Below are 21,609 nucleotides of genomic sequence, written 5' to 3'. Positions count from 1 at the left end.
ACCACCTTGTAGAACCTACTTTTAAAATATCTAGTCTGTATTATTCTGATTGTGAGACATGAGGGACACGATCCCTCAAGTTTAAGAGAAATCGCTCCTTATTCTGGCAGGACCTGCTCTACTTTATGTGCAGAGGTGCAAGGCCATGTCTGCAATTCGGGAGAGCTGCATGTAACATGTGTGAGTACTCAGTACCAGACGCGGGCTTTTTATAGAACCCTCGTGTTCCCAAATTGGCTTTGGGCCTGAAACCCTAAGCTTCAGCATGACAGGAACAGGCACTGGGTCTTCGCTAATAGGAATTGCCTTCTTGAGCCTCCGGAGATGAGAGCTGGAAAGGGAGTGGTCCCCACTGTGGGAGCATCCCAAGGACTGAACAAGACTGCTGAGCCATGGCTCACCCACCCGGCAAGCTCTGCCCTGATCCTCCTGCCACCCCAAAAGAGCTCTGTCCCAATACACGACACGGTAGGCACCCATGTGACTTTAAGCAGGCATACGGGGGCTGGTGTTTAGAGCCCATTGTCTGAGCTGAAGACACACATTCGTTCCTTAAAAGGAAGTTCTAGAAGTTCAGGGCTAAAACCCAACCCAAGTAGAAAATGGTTCTTGAATAAGAGCAAGCTAACGGCTGTGGCTTTAAAGAACCTATAGATGTTCTATTAAAAGCCTACCACTGCTGGGCCGGTATGGCTCAGTGGTTGTGTGTTGACCTATGAACCAAGAGCTCAGGGTTCCATTCCTGGTCAGGGTACATGCCCGGTCGCAGGCTCAATCCCCAGAGGGAGTTGTGCAGGAGGCGGCTAATCAATGATTCTCATCATTGATGTTTCTCTCTCTCTCCCTCTCCCTTCCTCTCTGAAATCAATAAAAATATTTTTCTTAAATTCAACAAGCCTGCCACCAAACAGCTGTGAAAATTAGCGCAGCATTCCGGGATGGGCTTCCTCCGCGGGTGGGTCCACCCCAGAACCTGCCGTGGTGGACCCCTGCTTATCACAGACATGTCAGCCAACACGGATCCACAAGGGGCGCGCTCTGTCCGCGCTCCTTCCACAGCTGAGATGAGCAAATGGGACTTCCAACCTCTCGGCGAGTGATTCAGGTACAGAAACAGTAAAGGGGGCATGTCAGTAGATTCCCCTCTGGGCCGTGTGCAGAGCCTCCTAGTCATGGGCCCCACATCTCCCAAAAGAAAGAACCAACCCCAAGGGAAGTTCGACACATCTTTTATGTACAAACGGTCAGTGGTACAGATGGAGTTACTTTTTATAAATATCTGCAGCAAATCCTCTAAAAAAAAAAGCTGTGAATAAAAACTACCTCTCTACACCAAGGGCCTGTCCATCCCCAAAGTGTTAACTGCAGGACAGCCTATTCTTAGCCAAACACTTGTGGGGCCTCCGGGGAAGGACAAGAGCCTCTGGGACCAGGCAAGAGCCTTCCCATCTCCCCGGAGAGCCGAGGTGACTTGAAGGTCATCTGTAGCCCAGGACCTGGGAGTGATTAAACTCTTTCTTCCCAAGACTTCGGTCTTCTTTGTCAGGCTGCTGATTAGGCGGCCTCTCTGTTTCCTGGCCGTGGCCCAGAGGGAGGGAGGGAGGAAAGGAAACTACAATAGTGTGAGGAAGTAAAAAACTCTGGGTGTTTTGATAAAAAAAAAAAAAAAAACTTGGTAATCAATGTAACCCTGTGAAACCAATGGATCAGACTCACCAGAGGGAAACAAACGTGTGATTCAGCATTCGGGGATCTACGGACAAGCATTTTTTTTTTTTTTAAGGAAGATAATTAGCACCAATTTCTCTCTCTCTCTCTCTGGTAATTTTCCCTTTTCCTTCAAGCCCCTGGCTGTGATCAACGCAGTCGGAGCAGGCTCAGGGCGCTTTAATCAGTAACACAGCTGGGCGGACGGGCGGGCGCGGTCACACACCAGGACGCGGCTTCTCGCCGCCCCGGCTCCTCCGGGGGCATAAGCGCCCCGCGGGCTCCTCCTGGGGTGGCGATGCGGCGCTCCAGGCCCACGGGGCTTCATTCAAAGCGACGCAGGTGGTTGTACAGCGACTGGACGTAAGTGAAGACACACATGGGGTCCGGCTTGCGGCCCATCACCATCATATCCTCCACCTCGATCAGGCGCTCGCAGTTGGCCAGGTTCCTGAAACACAGAAGCCCCATCAGAACGCAGGTCCTCGGTCCCCGACAGCCGCCCGCCCCCCGCGGTCAGCCCCGCAGGAGAGCGGAACTCAGCCTGGAGCGGGAGGCTCCCCAGAGAATTCCGACCCCCTCGGGAGAACCTGCGCAGTCACTTCGCCTAACGCAGTGTTTCCCCAACTCCCACATTCGGGAAGCACCCATGCAACTCAGATTCTCACTTACATAGACTTACATCCATTTTCGGTCAAATTAAATTTCACTAAATTTAACTTTAAAAAAAATCCGCTGTATCTCAGCAGTCTATGGAAAATCAGCATAAACTATAAAAATAAATGCAGGGAACGTCCTTATTCAACCATGCGGACAGGTTCTGCAACTTCAGCAAAAGGATGTATAACGAAACCAATTTTACCAAAGGCTAACTGCTATAAACAGGAGTCCCTCCCCAAGCATGTCAAACTCGCGGGCCGCATGCGAGGCCCGCTGGCCGCGAGTTTGACATGCTTGCTCTACACCATCTCATCAACGTTATAACCAAACAACAACGTTGAATGAAACATTATTCGAGGACCTGCTGTCGAAAGAACAAAGTAAAAACAAATTCACCCCAGGCCTCCCGAAACAGTGATTCTAAACTTATTCTTACCGTGACCCATGGTTAGAGAGAGATTTCTTCATCATGATTCAGCACACACATATATGTGGAAATAACATTTCACAAAAATACCGTACTACCCATATTTTCTCCATAATATTTCATCTTTATTTCTCCCCCACCTCTTTTTTTTAATGCTGGTTATGAGCCACTACATTGAGTTTACTACCTACTGATGGGTTACAACTCCAAGTTTCAAACATGGCCTAAAATCACCTTGCCTCCCCTCCCCCCAGGCCCTGTGCCTCATGCAATGGGAGACACTGGTTTAATTTTGGCCACTGGCACAGATGCGTGTGGGAACTGGCGCCTTCCGCTGGGCTGTAACGGAAGCTGTCCCCTCCGCCATCCCAGCTGGGAGGCGGCTGAAGGCCTCGGCTCCATGGGGGTAGGACAGTGAGAATCCATAGTTCAGGAACGTCGCATTGTGCACCTCAGCACTGAATCTTTTTTTAAAAAATATATTTTATTGATTTTTTACAGAGAGGAAGGGAGAGGGATAGAGAGTTAGAAACATCGATGAGAGAGAAACATCAATCAGCTGCCTCCTGCACATCGCCTACTGGGGATATGCCCGCAACCAAGGTACATGCCCTGGACCGAATGGAACCTGGGACCCTTCAGTCCGCAGGCCGACGCTCTATCCACTGAGCCAAACCGGCTAGGGCAGCACTGAGTGTTTAAATGGCGTCCTCTGGAATGCTGAGCGACGCTTCCCCTGGAACCCCTGGGCACCAGATGCGGCTGGCCTGGTGGCACCAGGCAGACCCAAAAGGGCAAAGACAGTTGCACTTGGTCCCATCATCAGTGTCCTTCCTTCAACAGCTGTGTGCACTTCTGTAGTTCCAGGGGTCCCCGGTCTTTCTCACCCACATCACTAAGTGCATGGCCATCAGGGTTCCCATCCCACCTCATCCTTACTAGCCATAGGACTGTGGGCAAGAGACTTAAATTCTCCGTGCCTCAGTTTCCCCATCTGGAATAACAGCCACTTCACAGGGTGGTGTGAGGATTAATGAGCTAATCCATGCACACAAGATGGAACAGTGTCTGGCACATGGAAAGAGCTCAACAAACAGCAGAAAATCACCCTCCTGCCTCTGCTCCCCCTCCCAGTGGGCTCCCCCCTGCTCCTTTTTGGGAGGTTGTGTGCCTTCGTGTGCCTTGTACCCCAGAGCTGTGACCCCGCTCCCATGGCTCACGCAGCACTTTCTACTAGTCCCCACCGACCCTGGGCTTGCGGGCTCCCAAGACAGGGCCCATGACATTAGCACAGGGCCCTGCTTCGTGGTGCTGGCCTGACGCCAGGCCTCCTATCAGAAACCAAATGTCAAGGCGAAATGGAGACATCTGTCCCAGATCCCATTGCCGCCTCCCCCCTCGGTCTGGAGCGGGCAGCCTGTAAGAGAATCCAAGAGCTTTGTGGGGTGGCGAGTGGTTTGGCCCAATGAGCGGGCACCCTTGCTCCCCAGGTCGGGCCAGACAGGGCTCGGTGTCAGGAAAGTCGGCGCTCTGACAAGGGCAGGCATGCAAAGGTGCTTTGTCCACGGTCAAGGTCTGAAAATCGGAGTTCTCCTGAGGGTTCCCGGGGACCTGAGTTCACCTTCCTGCGCTATCACGTAGCATCTGGCGCCCTCCTCCTCACCTGCAGCCCAGGAGAGCACCTGCCCTCCCCTCCCTCCCGGGGCTGCTGCCAGAGGGCCTCAGGTGTGTGTGAGCAGGCTCCGCATGTGCGCCCAGGGCATCACCACCAACAGCGTGGCCTCAGCGTCCCCTGTTAAATGTGGGCAGCATTAGAACCCGGAACCTCAACCGTGGAAGAGAACTGAAGTACCATCCTCCAAACACTCCCATCAGAAGCACCAACCGTCCCTCTGAAGGCCCTGCCTGGCACGCTCACCGCCAGGTCCAGGGAAGGGGCCCTCGAATCCTCGGAGGACAGTTCGGATCCCTCTACAGGTGGCACTGCCATGAGAGGTTTCCCTTAGTTTCTCATACTCTTTCCCGCCCCCCTTTTTTTTTCTCAGATATATTTTCATTGATTTCGGAGAGGAAGGGAGAGGGAGATAGAAATATTAATGATGAGAGAGAATCACTGATTGGCTGCCTCCTGCACACCCCACACTGGGGATCGAGCCCGCAGCCTGGACATGCGCCCTGACGGACAATCAAACCGTGACCTCCTGGTTCATAGGCCGATGCTCAACCCCTGAGCCACACTGGCTGGGCACCCTTTCCCCTCTTGACTCTTTACACCTATTGTTCTCACAGGCTATTCTCCAGTTAAAGATCCCCCACACACACACACACAAAGGAGCCCTGTTGGAAGACAATTTTCATATCCATGTCTTTCCCTCAAACTAAATATTGTGGTTCCTTCACTGCTCCCAAAGGGTACCTGGGCCCTGTCTGTTGAGCTTGTTCTGATTTCTTGTCCCCTCATGGAGCACATGCAGAACCGCTAGCACATCCCAGGTGTCATCCAACCTGTGCGGAGAGGGCGAGCTGATCCCTTCTCTATTCTAGCGGGAGCGCTGACCCCCAGAGCAACGACATCCCTGCCCAGGCAGCGAGTCTTTGAAATCAGGGTGGCAGTCAGGACTGGCGCTAAGACCTCACCCTTGGCCTTACCCTCTCCTACCCAGGCAGGAAGCGAGGGGACTGGGCCACATCCCCCGGGCCCCCACCCCAGCTGACCCACCACAATAGTCATGACGAGATTGCCGGAAGCTGAGGACACAGGTTATGAGACAGGAGATGAGAAAAGTGATGATCAGCGACGTTTACAAAAAATGTTTAAGTCTCCAATATTAGAGGCCTTACCTGCCTTTTAAATAAAATTTAAATTTTGTATAAATGATACAAACTTGTTTAAAATAATTTAAACAACATGGAACAGTCCAAAGGAGAGAATACAAATCACTTCCAATGTCCCCGCACAGCAAGCACCAGCGATCACATCGGGGTACCAGCCGCGTTCAATGGATTTACCGGGCCCCACCTCGGTGGGGGTTAGGAGAGGTTTAGCAGGGCTTTCTCCTGCTCCAGTCCTCCGTGGTCTTCAGCCACCACAGGGCTGGCCCGGGAGGGAGATGGGGGAGGGCCGGAGGGGTTATTTTTACTTATTTAAGCTTCTCTAAGACCAGGATGCCAGAGCTCGGGCTGCAGCCTCCTATCTGGTTTTAGGCAGAGACACATGGACACTACAAATAGCCTGGAAGCCCCTTCTGCTCCGAGTAACCCGAGAGCGGGGCACATTCCCCGCAGGGCAAGTGGGAGCCTCGGGCCGCAGGTCTGGCTCCGAGGGAGATGAGGGGGAAAGGGTGCAGAGGGTCAAGTACCCATAAAAGGGGCTGGCCCTCCGCTTTCCAAGTCCCGAACACCTGTCCGACAGAAAGAGCTCGTCTTGCTGTCAACACCGCATCCGTTCACACAGATTAGGCCACAAGGAATCTCTGGGACTGTAAATTATTGGGGGTGGGGGGGGAGAGAGGCACAAGCCACTTTTACTCCACAGGCCCTGATGCACCTCTGTGCTTTTTAAAAATATATATATTTTTTTTATTGATTTCAGAGAGGAAGGGAGAGGGAGAGAGAGATAGAAACACCAATGCTGGGAGAGAATCATCGATCGGCTGCCTCCTGCACACTCCCTACTGGGGATCGAGCCCGTGACCCGGGCATGTGCCTTGACCAGGAATCGAACCTTGACCTCGTGGTTCATGGGTCAACACTCAACCACTAAGCCACACCGGCTGGATGCGTCTCTGTGCTTTTAAGGAACTTGCCCACAGAAGGATCTGGAAACTTTTCCTTCCTGATGTGAGGTGGACCCACTGTTGGGAGGCCCCACTCCTGTCCTCTTTGCCCTTCCAAAGGCTGTCACGTCATCAGAGCCCAGGCTCCTCTCCCCCCACACTGCCCGCTCCTAAACCGCCTTCCTCAGCTCCGTCCCACTGCCGGGACGGCTCTTGGCGGCTTCCGGCAGCCCCGCACGTCTGCTTGGCTTTGGTGTCGAACCCCAGGAATACGGGGTAAGACACTGGTGGATGGGATCTCCGAGCAGGTGTCCCTGTGCTTTTTCTCCATGTCCTCTAACCAGCCAGGACACGGGGTGGCCAAGCTGCTGTCCTCCCCAGCGCCTCGGACAGCCAGGCCCACCTTCCAAGCCCTCTCCAGTAAGTACCTTCGAGATAATCTGGATGACTCACGAGGGGAGGCACCTTCCCAGACTCTGAGCAAGCTCCCCACACAGACAGGCTGGCCCCCTCGAGTCAGCAGAAAAACAAGAATGCATTTCAGGGGCCTGGCAGACCATTCCTCCCGTCCCCAGCCAGGAACAGACGCGGGCTGCAGGGAGGCAGGGCCAAGTCTCTTACCCCCACTGTCTGCTCTGGGGAGGAGGGAGACAAACCCTGCAGCAGCCTCCGCCACTGCTCCCCCAGGCTGGGGACAGCAGAAACATCTGTTTGGAGCCTGGAGGCTGCCCGCTCCAACCTCATGCTGGGAAAGCACAGCCACCAAGCGCTCCGGCTCCGGCTGCCAAGGGAAGCTGTGCTCCCTGCGAGCCGGGGTGCAGGGCCGCCACCCCAGGGCCCAGGGCCTCCCTCTCCTTGCCACGGGCCCAGGGCTGAGGGGAACCGAGGCAGCCAGGGCATGAGCTGGCACCGCCTGGCCCACTGGACTTGATGGAGAACTCGGCCCCGCAGACTCTGACAGCCTGATTTCTGAAGGCCCAATTGCTGGGCTCCGGGCAGCTGGGCCTCATCCCGCGGAGGCGCCCCTCCCCAACCTCGTGCACTTGGCTCCGCTTCACCATGGTCTGGCTCCAGTTGCATAACACACTCCATCCGAAGCTGTTTCTGCAATTAGGATGACAGCTAATCCCAAGCAGCCAAGAAAGAGAAGGCTTTTAAAGTATACAAGGAGTTCTTATGACCCCGAGGGGGCCGAGAGTCCAAGCGCGTCATCCGAGACAACACAACAGGGGCAATACTCATGTTCCAACAACTCGGGCCAGCAGCAGGGAGCCAGGTCTCCACTCGGCCCCCAGAGCCAGAGCTGCTGCTCGGAGAGCGGGGCCGCTGCCTCGGCTCGAGGCGAACCCTTCAGTACCAAAGGCGGGTCCCGTCACCTGCTGGCTCCGACTCCTTCCCTGGCCAGGCCTCGGTGGGTGTGGGGGCCGGAAGGGTAGGCCGGGAATGGAGTGAGGAGGCTTGGGGTGAGGGCTCCTCCAACTCGACAAGCACAGGAGAGCACCTCGTAGACATGGGCCCGCGGCACAGACCCCGAAGCAGAGGCGGGAGCCCCCGGCACAAAGGCAGGTGGGCGGCTGGGCGGGCGGGAATGAGAAGTTCCCTCCAGGAAACCGCGCTTTGGGAGGCCTCCCTCCCCTGAACGCCACCGGGCTTAGCCCCAGGCGGCCCCGAACACGCTCATCTGTGCCGGGTGCTGCTCCGGGGCCTCAATGGAGGCAGCAGCGGCCCCCCCTGCCCTCTGCCTGTGCTCAGCCAAGAAGCAGCCCTGGCGTGGCGGGCAGGAGGAGAGCGAGGGCAGAGGGTTCATCCCCCCAGCTCCCTCCCTGCCAGGTCACTGTGAGCTGGTCAGAGCCACCGCCCCAAGCGCAGCTCCTATCAGCCAGCCCTCTGCACAGCTATGCTCCCCGGCTCCCATCACTTCAGGCTGACTAGCCGAGGGCCCTGCCTGGCACCTGGCTCCCTCCCTCACTCCCGCCCATGCCCCGTGAGGAGTCCCTCACCGACTCAGTGCGCAGGCACCCCCCCGCAGAACGCGGGCAGACACATCCCGCTTCGCCTGCTCCTGATGCTCTGGGGCTGCCCTCCGACAATAACCAAACCTCCAGTGGCTTCCCAAGCGCCTCCTGACCCCAGAATTGCCCCCACCCACCCTTCTCCCTATAAGTGGGTAAGGAGAAGGTAGACAGTGTTATATGAAACACCAGAATAATGTTTAGGGAAGCAACATCTACTTATTGGAGACGTTTTTTAAATGTCCCCCAGGCAGATATTACTGAATTTCCTGCTGATCCATCACAGCTGTGGCTCACCCGGGCGGCTGCATCCTTCCACCAGCCCCGCGAGGGCAGACTCAGTCATCCCACTGCCCATCATGCCCCGTCTCCCAGACCGTCCGCCAGAGGCCAGCCACCCAGCAAAAAGGGCAGGTGCGCCAAGAAGAAAGCCCGGCTCCAAGACCAAGTGCTGGGGGGGACCCAGGCAGATCCCCACCTCCGGGACTCAGTCTCCCCATCTATCCAGGGGAGAGCAGACTGGAAGGCCTCAAGGTCCTCGGCTCCGCGTCGGCTGCCCCATATCCTGCCGGCCCCTGTCCTCCACCCATGCAGTAGTCGGGCTCCGGGCCTGGGCCGGGCTGGGAGCCAGCGGGACTGCCATCTACTCACTCGGCCATGGTGAAGGCCAGCTCGAAGTTCTTCTGCCGCTGCGTGGGGCTCAGGGCGCTGTAGTCGAAGGCGTCGGGGAAGAAAGAATGCACCAGGGCGCAGAAGGCCATCCCGTCACTCCAGCTGGAGGAGAAGTTCTGCAGGTCCACGTGCTGCGAGCAAGGCGAGGTCCGTGCCGGCAGGTGAGGGGGTGTGACCCCACCTCCACTCCCTGCCCAATGCAATCCCACGGGCAGGTTCTCCAGCCCCTCCTCGAGGGCCAGCATCCACTCAGCTCAGCCACAGCCACCGGCTCCAGTCACCGGACCTCACGCCACCGGGGGCACTAGACCCATCTACACACCAATCTACACGGGTCCAGACACAGGACTCCTGGGATCTGCTAGCGACTGACTGGGGAGGCACAATTTCTCTAGCTCCTACCCCCCACCCCCACTGGGTTCTTACCCTGGCCAGGAAAACAAAAGCCAGGGGTGATGCTTAGTCAAGCCCCCAGCCGGGGCCCCAGGGGCCAGGGTGGGACCTGGGCTCACCTGGTAGCCCAGAGTCTTGTTGCGACACCACTCGAGCAGGATCTGCTTGATGCTACTGGCGCTGGCCACCCCAAAGCTCTGGGACCGCTTCAGCTTGGCCCGGGCCTCGCCTTTGCCCCTGTGGAGAGAGTGCAGGCCTGCCGTGGGGGCCGCCCCGCAGCTGCCATTTCCACCGAGAAGCAGGGGAGTCCCCAGCCATTCCCACAGGGCCGGGAAGGTGGCCCCACCTGCTCTGCTCACCCAGGGAGGCGCTCTGTCAGTACATAGCCTCCCTCGCCCCCGTGTCCACGTCCAGGCGTGAGCCCTGCGTACCAGCTACACAGCCGCCCTTGATGGTATCCGGGAGGACCGTCCCCCCTTCCAGCCTCCAGGTGCCCCTGGGAACCCCTCCTTCTGAGCCTCCCTCTGAGGCCACCCGTGCTGATGGCTCTTTCCTAACCTAGGACGGTTGCCTCTTCTGGGCCCAAGGACACCCCCTAACAGCCGAGATGGGGTTGTCTGGCCCTGGGGACACCCCCTCCCTGGGTCTGTCTCCCTCACTAGAGTCGGAGCTTCAGGAGCCAGCACTGGGGTCCTGTAGTCGTCACAGGCCTGGGCTGCCTGCCCCCTGCAAGCAGCAGGTGTCACTACCCCGCACTGACAGGAGGGCCCGGTAAGTGTGCAAGGGTGGGTCCCGTCTCTAAGAGGAGGGTTCGAGGCATGACGTCAGACTGGGGGCACTTGGGTCCTGGGTGTCACCTCCCAGCTCCTGCTGGGAGTCCCAATAGACTGCCCTCCTGGCCTTCTGGTCTCTCACAGAACCCAAAGGGACTACGACTCACAAGGAACTTGGGCGTGAGGGCAGCCTGGGGACCCCCCTGGGAACTGGGCAGAGAGGAGGACTCTCATCAGGCCTTGCCTGGCTCCCAGCCCACCTGTGGCCCGGCCCTGACCTTGTGTCTTACCCAAGAGGTCACACCTTAGGGAAGGACCCCGGGGAACAGCTCAGGGCCACAGTCCTGCCTGTGCCTTGTGGAGCCCAGGCGGGGTCTGGGCCTACTCTGGGGGCCCAGCCTGGTCTGAGGACTAGTGCCCGTACTTGCCCACTGTATCCTGCTCCCACTTCTCAAACAAAGCCTTCCGGGCCTGCGCGCTGGAGGTCCGGGGCAGCGTCTGCGACCTCACCAGCTCCCGGCGATGGGCCTGAGTGGTGGCTGGCGGCTGCGGGGATGGGGGCGACTGGGGCGGCGTCACCAGAGGGGGGCTGAGGAGAGAACCACGCGTCATCACTGCCTCACACCATCACTAGCTCCCATCACCAGCCGTCACCCACCCACCCAGGCCCGGGCTCCTCCTCCCCCTGAGTGTGAGCCGAGGCAGAAACGGGGGCTTGGTGGCAGGAGGAGGAGGCAAGCGCCACCTGCTCCGGGCCCGACCGGTTAGGCAGGTTTTCTGTCTGAAGCAGGAGGGAGAAGGGCCCCTCACTGGGTGAGGGTGTCAATGCCCAAGGCAGGCAGGGGACACCCTTTCAGGCAGGAGGTGCACTCAGAACCAGTCCCGCCAGAACCAGACTCCCCTCCTCCACCGCCACTAGATAAGACCCCCTTTTGTTTTCCCCCTGGAACAGTTTGCCAGAAAGTCACAATTCTTTCCTTATTAAAAGAAAAAGGAAAGCCAAGCCAGTCCCCCATCCCCATCTCCAATCACAGTCCAGCCGGCCTGGGGGAACACAGGGACACCCGCAGGGCAGGCAGGAGGAGGCCTGTACCACAGCCTAGGGCAGTGATGGGCAACCTTTTGAGCGTGGTGTGTCAAACTTCGCCAAAAAACTGAGCATAACTCGGGTAGTGTGTCACTTTGAGGAAAAAACTAACTCCAAGACTCTAGTCGCAAATGCTTCATCCTCAGGAGCAGCAAATGTTTCATCCTCGGCATGCGGCCGCGTGTCATCAGAAATGACTACTGACACGCGTGTCATAGGTTCACCATCACTGGCCTAGGGCCTCTCCAGGTACCTTCCCAGGCCAGGGGCAAGCAGCAGCCGGCTCTGAGGGACCCTGGCCAGGTTGGATGGATAAAGAGGAGAGTGGAGATCCTTCTACCCTCCTTCCTCCAGGGGAATGGAGACACCCATCCAACCTTTCAACAGGCTTGCCTTGAAGGGTCCATAGAAAAACCAGCCTGCAGCCATATTTCTCTAAACAAAACTCTCCACCAAACGCCACTGCCTCCCTCTCCCGGCTCTGACCCGAACCAGCATCCCGGCTGCCTCAGTTCTCTGGAGGCCACAAGCCCAGGAGGGTGCCCTCCCCTGGAGTCAGCACAGGGAGCTCCCTGCAGGTGGCCTGGGCACCCTGGGTCCAAGGCAAAGCCCAGATGACACCTAGGGAGCGATGACCCCCCCCCACCAGGAACACGGGCCCCGACTCACCTGTCATTGCTCCTGCCTGCTGTCACTGCCCCATAGCCAGAGCCCAACAAGGGCCGCGGGAGAGAAGAATTCTTCTCTGCGGGACAAAGGGAGGGAGAGAAACAACAAACCCTGGTCTCACGGAGGGCCCGCCCCCACCTGCCTCTCTCGTCTGACCTGGCCCTGCACTGTTTACCCAGCGTCACTCCGTGGACACGTAAGACCCCTGGGCTAAGCTGGCCCCACCTCAGCCAACAGTGGTGAAGAAAGGAGGTTGGGGACATAGAGCAACGACATAAAAGGTCTTTAAAGGGCCCAGGGCCGCCCGTGCTATGCATCCAGCGAACCCTCACTTTGGAGGCCCATACGGTCCCACCCCAGGTCTAGCACTGAGGCCTGACCACAGACCCAAGCCAGGCCTGGAGGGGACTATGCCAACATGTGCAGGGTGAAAGGCCGCCTTCTAACCACAGCCTCAACCTGTAAGAAAAGCCATGGTGATCACCTGCCAAGGACGCTGCTCTTTCATGGCCGCTCTGGGAGAGGATTCTGGGAAGGATGGAGGGTGCAGATGGGCTAAAGAAGGGAGTGTCCGGCGGGGGAGCTGGGCCTTGACCCCAGATTTTCTGAGTCTGTGGCTAAACAACCCCCAGCCCCTGCCCACCCTCCCAGACCAGAGTTGGGGTCTCCCCTGCTCCTACCACTGGGACTTAGAGTCCAGGGTGTGGTGGCCTCACTGGGGCTTGAGCTGAGGCCCCCCAGGATGGCAGCAGACGTGGGCGAGAGAGCTGTGGCTGAAGTCTCTCCAGAGAACCTCTCGGAGACCCGCATGACGGCCGTGACTGGCTGGTGAGGCAGCCCCAAGGAGAGGCTCATGGGGCGAGGCTTGGGGGGCTCTGGTGCCCAGAAGGTCTGGGTGGCCTCAGGGGGTCCATCACCTGGACCTGCAACATGTGACAAGAGGGGGATGGTAGTGTCAGCCAGGCATCCACTGGGACCTCAGGCTCCAGCCTCCCCGAACCCTCTCCCCACCTCCTCCAAGAAGACCTCCCTGACCACTCCAGCCTCCCTGACCTCCTTCTAATGGGAACTTTTCACTGCTCCCACCAGAGTTGACATCGGGTCCAACTTCCCCTCACAGCCAGGTCAATGAACACTAGATGGCCTGTCCGTCCACTCTCTACCCTGCTCAGGCCTGGACAATCCCTCAGCCCCTGCTTGCATTCCTCCAGAAACAGGAGAGCTCACCCCTCCCAGGATCTCCCATTTCCCTCTGTGTTGAAATCTCCTTCTCTCTGGATGAGGCTGCTCTCCTGGCAGCCTCTGCATGTGTTAGGGTTTATGCTCAAGTCCCCCCACCCAGCCAAGGGGTGGCCTGGCACAGATGCATGGCTGCCAAGGCCCTGACCCCAGAGCTACCCGTCCTCTGCAGCCCACCCCTACCTGCCCCTGGCTGGTGCCCGTTCTCGATGACGCACAGGTTGGAGGACCTTCTCATCTCCGACTCGCTGGCTTCATCATGATGATCCACACTCTACAGAGACACAAACACGGCAAAGGCCCAGTCAGCCAGGGCCGGCTGCCCTCCCAAAATCGCTCCCCAAAGCCCTCCTGATTCTGGCAGAGCGAACGACATTCATATGTGAGAGAGAGAGCCCCAGGACATACCATGACAGGCCAAAGATACACAGAAAGTTGGGGTAAACCCAGCCCCAGCTTTTGAGCCCCTAGGATCCTGCGAGGCAAACGCCGCCTCCATAGGCCTCATCTCAGAACCCCAAAATGCTAGAGACAAAGGTCAAGATGGAGAGGGTCCCAAAGGAGTGTGCAAGATGGCCCCGCCCCTATCCCAGGCTGGACCAGATGACTGGGTGAGGAGAGTGTGGCTCCGGCTCATCCCAGCGGGGCAGGCTGGCCTGGCTGCCTGTGTGGGAGCAGCTGAAATGCAGAGACATACATAAGCTTCTCCTGGGCCCACAATGAGCACTGGAGCCCTCCTGCTGCGGCCTCTGCATTGATACAGGGTCACAAATTCACCCAGACGTCCAGAGCACAGGGGCCTGATTGGCTACACACGGCAGAAGTGGGGGAGGGGTGCAGAGAGAGCGCCAAGACCAAGAGCCAGCGGGAGTGCCTGGCATCCTGGCTGGGCTGCCAACCACCAGGTGACCTGGGTAAGGTCATGCCCCCTGAGTCTGTTTGTTTGTTTGAAATATGGAAGTAGGCGATGCAAGAGCCACTCGAGATCTACCAAGTGCCAGGCCCTTTTTCTGGGCATGCCGCTTATGCCAACTTGCTCTGCCCTCCCAGGTAGGTGCTACCAGCCCCACTTTACAGATGGGCGATGAGGGCTCAGAAAGGGGGTGTACACGTGAGAAAGAGCTGAAGGTTATCAGCTCCGTGTTTCAGGAACATCCCTCAGAAGACGGAAGGGAGTTGCATGGAAGAGGAACCCAGATGGCCAGCCACCTCACCAGTCCCAGGTGGGGACGTGGGGAGGGGTGATGAGACAGTGGGAGAGCGAAGGGCAAGGACTCAGAGCTTTGGGGAGAGTGAGGACGTGGAAAGACGAGAGGACACCACTCCTCCGCCACTCCTCCGCCAAGCCCCGGCTTCAGGTGTGAGTGATGTGGCTAGGAAGGGTGGGGACATAAGAACTTCAGTTTGGGGCGTGATAGGGTAAGGTGCTCTGGGCATCAGGGAGTTGAGGTCAGGAAGTAGTTGCGTATTTGAGTGTGAAGGAGGAAGGACAGACAAACAATGAAGAAGCAGGGGTCTCAAATCCAGGGCCTGGGGCTGATGGGGCCAGGGCTGCGGCACCACATTTCCGGGGCAGAGAGACATCTGAGAATGAGAAGGCGCAGGCAGGCAGGTAGGAAGAAAACCAGAAGAATGCTGAGAAAGGCAGGTGGAAGTGTATCAAGAAGTCAGGCGTGTCGGCGGCATCCAAAGGTGGCCTGAGGTCAAGGAAAAGAAGGTCAAGATGAGCTCTAAAAAGCGTCCATTGGGTTTAGCAAAAAAGAGGTCACTGGGACGGTTAGGGACTGAATCAGAGGTGGGGGCAGGGCACAGGAGATGGCCTGGGGGAGAAGCTGGGGAGAAACGGAGACCACACAGTGAGTTTAGCCCTGAGGGGAGAGGAGCAAAGGGGTGTGAGGGGTTCTTTCAGATGGAAGGGGTAGGGTACTATTTATAGGCTCCAGAAGATGAGGGGACCCTCTGCAGGGTGGGGTCTCTGGGGAAGTGAGAGGGGACAGGATTCAAGAGCCTGGCCTTGGAGAGAAGGTGACCCTCAACTTCTGATTCAGGAGGACAGAAGGGGAGGGGCCAGACCTACTCCAAGGAACAAGAGAGAAGGTAGGGGTGCATCTCCTGGCATTCTAGCATGGGGAGGGCACCCCTAGAGCCACGCCATTGCTAACTGGAAGCCAGCTCAGCAGGAGGTGGAGAAACAGCCAGTCCCTCCTGAACTCCAGCCCCCACCTGTCTCCAGGTTCCACCCAGCTCTGGGGTCTCCCTGTCCCCTCATCCACCTTGCTCTGGTCCAGCAGGTTCCACAGGTCCAGGCAGGGGCTTGAAGGGACAGGCTGATGATGAAATCATTTTCCCAAGAAGGTGGGTCTCTACTGAGGGAAGGGGGGGGGCCATAGCCACCTGCCCCTGCATGTTTCAGGCCCACACCCCATGATGCCCCAGGGCACCAGATGTCACAACCAGACAGGAAGGTGGTTCTGAACCAGCCGGATTCCTGCCAAGGGGTCTCAGCAAAGCGGAGGGAAAAGGGATCGGGCGAACTCATGCTGGGAGGACCCACGGCAGCTGCCCCCCAACCCTGTGACTGGAGCCACTCCTCACCCAGGGAAAGGGCTCTGCCCACATCTCAAGCCGAGGGTGGAGAAGGTCACCCCTAACTTCAAGCCTGGCCTAAAGGCTCCTGCAGAGTCAAGGTTTGGGACTCGCGTCTCCTACCCCAACTCAGGGCTCTAAACACAAAGTACTCCGGCCTTCGGAGGGCAGAGAGGACACTCAAGACAAACCTGTCTCCCAGGACCTCGGGCAGGGAGAGCCATCTGCATCAGATGAGGGGGAGGAAACGTGTGAGTGGGGTAAGCACCCTAGCAGGACCTGAGCCCTTAAGCCAAGGAGCCGAGCAGGGCTGGAGCGGAGGCAACCAATCATGTGTCTCTCTCACATTGATGTTTCTCTCCCTCCCTCCCTCCTACCTCCACTCCACTCTTTCTAAAAATAAAAATAAAAATCAATGGGGAAAAATATCCTTGGGTGAGGATTATTTAAAAAAGGGGAAGCTCCCTGTGCGGGAGCCCGGGCCTGGGAATGTTAGAGGCATAGGAGGGATGCGATAAGTCTGATTTCAGATACTCTCTCTGGGGACGTTTTAAACACTTTTGTGAGAGCAAGAACAGTATCTCAGGCACTCTCAGTGCTGCGTGATCCCACACAGGCCCATGTGTGGACACGGGAGCCTATGCATGAGCCCATGCGTATGTCCAGCACAGCCCAGACGGCCAGAACCGCCATTCTAAGCCAGTTAACACAGCTGCCCGCTCTCCTCCTCGTTCACACCATGGTTTTAAAGACTCAACTCAAACTTCTCCCCAAAGCATTTAACTCCCTTATCACACAGTGTGTCTGGGAAAGGAAGGCAGATAAGGCGAGTCTGGTTTCTTTCATGATCGGCCTGACACCTCGCTCCTGGCAGTGGTTCCTAAGGGACTCCACCACCTCGGCCATCGGGACCCAGTGGCTCCAGCTCAGCCGAGAGGGCATTTCCAGGGAACAACTGTGGCCTGGCCTCCAGCCTGGCCTCGGGCCGCTGCCATCCACCGAGGCCCCAAGCCGGCTCGCTTCATCCACCAGGTCACAGCTGTGGCTCCATAGACACTTTTGTGAGCAGTTTGGGCTGATGCCCGTTATAATCACCCACCCTGCTCAGTGCAAGAGGCCCAGCTGGGCTGGGACAGTGTCCCCCGGTTTAGATACGAGGAAACTGAGGTCTAATTGGGAGGAGGTGCCCTCAAGACCTCAGTAAATGCCCCAAACCAGCTCCGTCTGCTCCAGGGACTCCGGCCTCCTGCATGGAGTCCTCCCTGGTGACTCCTACCCCACTGACCTGCCCTCTCCCCTGTCCTGGAGCCTCCCTGGCTGCTCTTCCGTCTCCTCGCTACCTGGCTCCCATCAGACCGCTGTAAGCCTGATGAGCAAGGTCCTAGCAAGGTCAGGGTTTCCGTACCCAGAGTTCAGGGCACATTTACATGCTGAATATGACCCACTTCCAACCCCTACAGTCCCCACTTTAAAACAGCAGGATGGCCCTAACCAGTTTGGCTCAGTGGATAGAGCATCAGCCTGTGGACTGAAAGGTCCCAGGTTCGATTCCGGTCAAGGGCATGTACTTTGGTTGCGGGTACATCCCCAGTAGGGGGTGTGCAGGAGGCAGCTGATCGATGTTTCTCTCTCATCGATGTTTCTAACTCTCTATCCCTCTCCTTTCCTCTCTGTAAAAAATTCAATAAAAGATATATTTAAAAAAAAAAAAACAGCAGGATGCAAAAGGGTCTCCCAATCTCATTGCTGTTACAGATGGGCAGCACAGCACAGCCACCACTGGCCAGAGTGTGCGAATGCGACCCTCACACCCAGAACTCCCCTGGGACAGAGACACAGAGACGGTGAGAGAGAGAGAGAGAGAGAGAGAGAGAGAGAGACCAGAAAAGCAGCAGCCCCTGTATCCAGCCATGATCCTGCTCAGTCTTGCCCTGGAAGCCTGATTCCCTATTCATGACCAAGTGCCCAGGAACACACCATTGGTCACAGCACATGAGTGGGAGCCTGTGGGTGGTTCCGCACAGCCCCCCTCACTGCCAGAAACTGGCTGGGAGCCTGTGCCGGGGCTTCTGAGAGGTGGGCTGCGAGAGAAGGGGGCACCAGTGCTCCTAATCAGGTGGGGGGAAGCTGCCTCAGGCCCAGGGAGCCAGGCTCAGGGGGCCGCAGAGCCTCTGACCCACTGGAGACCCTGGCTATCGTCTACCCCACCCTCAGCTATGCTTGCTGTTCCACCTCATCGCATGCCTCTCTGAGGTCCACAACCTACTCCCAAACCGTGTCTCCATCCTCTTCCCCCAGCTGCAGCAGCTTCCCTGCTGACCCCCAACAATGGAGAAGGCTCCCCTCTCTCCATTTCTAAGGGTGGGCTCTCCAGGGCCTCCTGACTCCCTGGCAGCTCCATGCACAAGGACGGTGTGTGACCCCGAGAGCGGTGTGTGGCCCCGAGGCCCTGTGCCTGCCCACCCCACCAGGGTTAACTGTGGCCAAGCTGCAGCTAGACAAACAGTGGATACAGGCAGCACTGGAGGTGGAGCCTCTGCCCAGGGCTCCTGCCCACCTTCTCCTTCTGCACAACTGAAGACTTCAACTCCCAGCTCTGCCCTGATATCTCCCCAACTGGCGGCCTTGACCACTCTCAGTGCAACAGATCGGTGACTCTACCTCCTCTGGGACAGCTCCACCCAGGGTGTCCCACAGCCCCTCACACTCAGCACAACCCAAACGGAACCGAGCATCTCCCCCAGATATGTGACCCAGTCGCCCCCCAGGCAGAGCACCTCCCTCTGCCTCTCTACTAAGGTCCAAAGACTCCCTACCTTGCTGATTCTCCCTCTCCCATCCCTCTCCAAGGCAACCCCAGCTCTCCATCCACCCACCACTGCCCCAGCTGTGACTGTCCTCTCTCCTTGGACCATCATAATTAAGTTAGCCTGTCTCCAGCCACCCTCCAGCCCGCCACCCATCCTTGAGGGAGCTGCCAGATACGAGGAGGACCCTGTCCCTCCCCTGCCCAGTGCCCCTCACCCACCATCCCCATAACCGAGAGGACTCGTTCACCTCGGGTGACCATGGCCAACTCCCACTGAAAAAAATTGGATGACTGGAGAGAATGCTCTCACATATGTACGTGTATGCATGCACATATACATATTCATACATATATGGCTCTGGGAGTATTTTTGATAAAACTTGGGCAGCTGCTTCCATGAGCAGACAAGTAGCACATGCATGTTAAAATGAACCCTCGGAAATGGCGGATGACACAGTTTACTAGGCACATATGAGCTGACTGTGGTGACTTTACACGATGAACATGTCGTGTGTCGTGCTCATAGGACAGGATTAAATGTATCCATATTTCCAGACACTTCATATGGCTCACTGGGCCACCCAGGGACTCAGCCACCAGCACATGGGTGAGGACCTCTCATGGCCCAGGGACAAAGCCCAGGTCCCTTGCCCAGCATCCAGGGGGCCTTCACAACTTGCCCCTCCACTCTCACAGCCACCAGGCTCCCCTGTGGCCCCAGAGTCCTTTCAGCCTTCTGGAGGATGCGTGCACAGCCCCCACCGCACCCCCATCCGCACCAGCAACAGCAAGCCCTGAGCCTGCAGCTCAAAGCCTTCCTGGGACACGCATGGGAAGGGATGATTGCGTTTGGAGCTCATCTGTTCTGGCTGCCTGTACTGTTGGTACTGCTCTATCTGGGGCCATCTCCCACCCAGGGTGGGACCTCCAGGGGCAAGGGCTAATCTGATCCCCAACCCCCTGACCCCCTGCGGTGCAGTCCCGCCCCCCAGGAGACCTGAGTGCCTGATGGACTGACTCAGGGGCGGCAGGTGCAGACTACTCACACCCAGACCCTGGAAACCCAACCCAAGAGCACATGTCTATGCAGAGTGGAAAATCTCACCTGAGGGCCACTGCACACCCCATGGGGACATTCTAACCGGCCTCCCCAGGCCCCATGCTCAGGGCAGTGACTGGTCCACGCCGGCCTCCGCCCCACCCCCACTCGGTGTGGGCCTCTGGCCAGTCACTGAGCTCAGGAATCTAGCCGCTGCTCAAGGCCGGTTTCTCCATCTATCCCTTCACGGTAAGGGATTTGCCCCCTGCCGTGCGAGTTCCAAAGCACGCCTGCTCGGCTGCACCTGACCAGATTGCGCCCTCCCCTCCCCCAACAGGGCCCCTGCGTTCTCAACCTGGTTAATCAATAACCTAACCGTCAGGCCTCAGTGAAGCGGCAACGCTGGGGCGCGTGAATGGAGGTGGGGGAGTCGGGGATGCTGACCATTCCAACGTGCGGGCGGGGCCCCGGGCCGTGTAGATCGGTCAGGGGCCGGACCTCGGCGTCCAAGCCCTTATTGTCACGGGACAGCGGAGAGAGGGAGACAAAACTTAGGGCAAACAAGGCCCGGCTCCCCAGAAGGGAGGGGGCCCGAGACCAGTGTCGCAGGCCGGCCAAGATAGTGCTTCTCGGCTTTCTCCAAATCCGAAGTGGGGCCGGACTCGCACCACCAAGTCCTCACGGCCGGCGGAGGCACAGCCCCCCAGCCCAGCGGACGTACACACGCGGGGCGGCAGCGGCACCTGCGGAGCCCCAGTTCCCCGGCGCCCGCGCCTCCCGAGGCTCACCTGGCCACGGCCCGAAATCGAGAAGGTGGCGTGGCTGGCGAAGCGCGCGGAGCCCAGGCGGGGCGCGTGGTCCGGGACGCCTGGCGCCGGCGGAGGGCTGGGCGTGCCTGGGGTGCACGGCGCGGGGGACAGCCCGGTCGCCAAACCCAGTGCCTCCACCTGGCGCGTCAAGCGCTCGAGCTGCGCCTGCAGCCGCTGGTTGTCGCGCTGCAGCTCCGCCACCGTGCGCGCCAGCGGGCCGGCCAGGCGCAGCGCATCGGCCACGCGCCGCTCCACGCCGCGCTGCAGCCCCTGCATGTCCTCGTGCAGCGCGCGCACCGCGCCCTCCAGGGCCGCCTCGTAGCGGCCCAGCGCCTCGCGCACCGCGTGCGCCTCCGCGGCATCGGGGGCCGGCTCCATGGCCGGGCGGGGAGCGTAGGGCCGAGAACGAACCTTGCAGCGAGAGAGGCCAGGCTCCGCAGCTCTCGGCCGCGAGTGGGGCTGGGGAGCTGGGCTCGCCCGAGGGGCGGTGGGAGGGGCGGTGGAGGGCGGAGCGGGTCCCCGGAGCCCGGGGACTGGGCGCCGCGTGGGGGGGCGGGGCCTCGGGGGCGGGGCCTCGGCCGACTCCTGGCCACCCCCTCCCCGGGAGACCCGCGGGTGTTGCGGGTTGAGGACCCCCAGAGGCACCAGGGAAAAGCTCGCATCTCTCCGCTCCTTCTGTGCGAGTCCCCGGCACAGTGTCGAGTCCGAACCCCCACCCCCACCCCCGACCCCAGAGGAGCGGCGTGCAGCCTGGGAAAGGGGGCTGCGGGCCCACCGGAAGAAGAAGGCCTCGCCCTCCCAAGTGGGCTTTGCTTTGGAGACCACAGACGGGGGAGGGGAGACAAGGGGTTATGCTTTCCCTAGGCATTCTCACCCCAGGTCGGGGTCCTACTGGGGGCGGGAACTTCCCCCCTGCCCTGGGAGACTTGAGAGGAGCAGTCCCCAGAACTG

General features: G+C 58.6%; 1 protein-coding gene across 3 annotated transcripts; it reads right to left on the bottom strand.

Moving 5' to 3' along the window:
- Window positions 1-1,213: 1,213 nt before the first annotated feature.
- On the bottom strand, window positions 1,214-21,134 carry SMTNL2 (smoothelin like 2). 3 transcript variants are annotated; one of them, XM_079797070.1, is made up of 8 exons: window positions 21,070-21,134; window positions 13,599-13,689; window positions 12,857-13,099; window positions 12,177-12,252; window positions 10,845-11,009; window positions 9,767-9,884; window positions 9,234-9,385; window positions 1,214-2,158 (listed from the first exon to the last, which is right to left on the bottom strand). In XM_079797070.1, the coding sequence occupies exons 2-8, from the start codon at window positions 13,651-13,653 to the stop codon at window positions 2,032-2,034; spliced, it is 936 nt and encodes a 311-aa protein (XP_079653196.1). In that variant the 5' UTR covers window positions 13,654-13,689; window positions 21,070-21,134; the 3' UTR covers window positions 1,214-2,031. The 3 variants fall into 3 exon arrangements, with proteins under 3 accessions (XP_079653196.1, XP_079653195.1, XP_079653197.1); XM_079797069.1 differs by having other exon boundaries at window positions 20,638-21,132; XM_079797071.1 differs by lacking the exon at window positions 21,070-21,134 and adding an exon at window positions 19,916-19,958.
- Window positions 21,135-21,609: the final 475 nt, after the last annotated feature.

This window comes from Cnephaeus nilssonii (genome assembly GCF_951640355.1).
Source record: "Cnephaeus nilssonii genome assembly, chromosome: 19".
Classification (NCBI taxonomy): domain Eukaryota; kingdom Metazoa; phylum Chordata; class Mammalia; order Chiroptera; family Vespertilionidae; genus Cnephaeus; species Cnephaeus nilssonii.
Note: the sequence above shows the minus strand (reverse complement) of the source record. Positions and strands in the feature narration are given on the sequence as shown.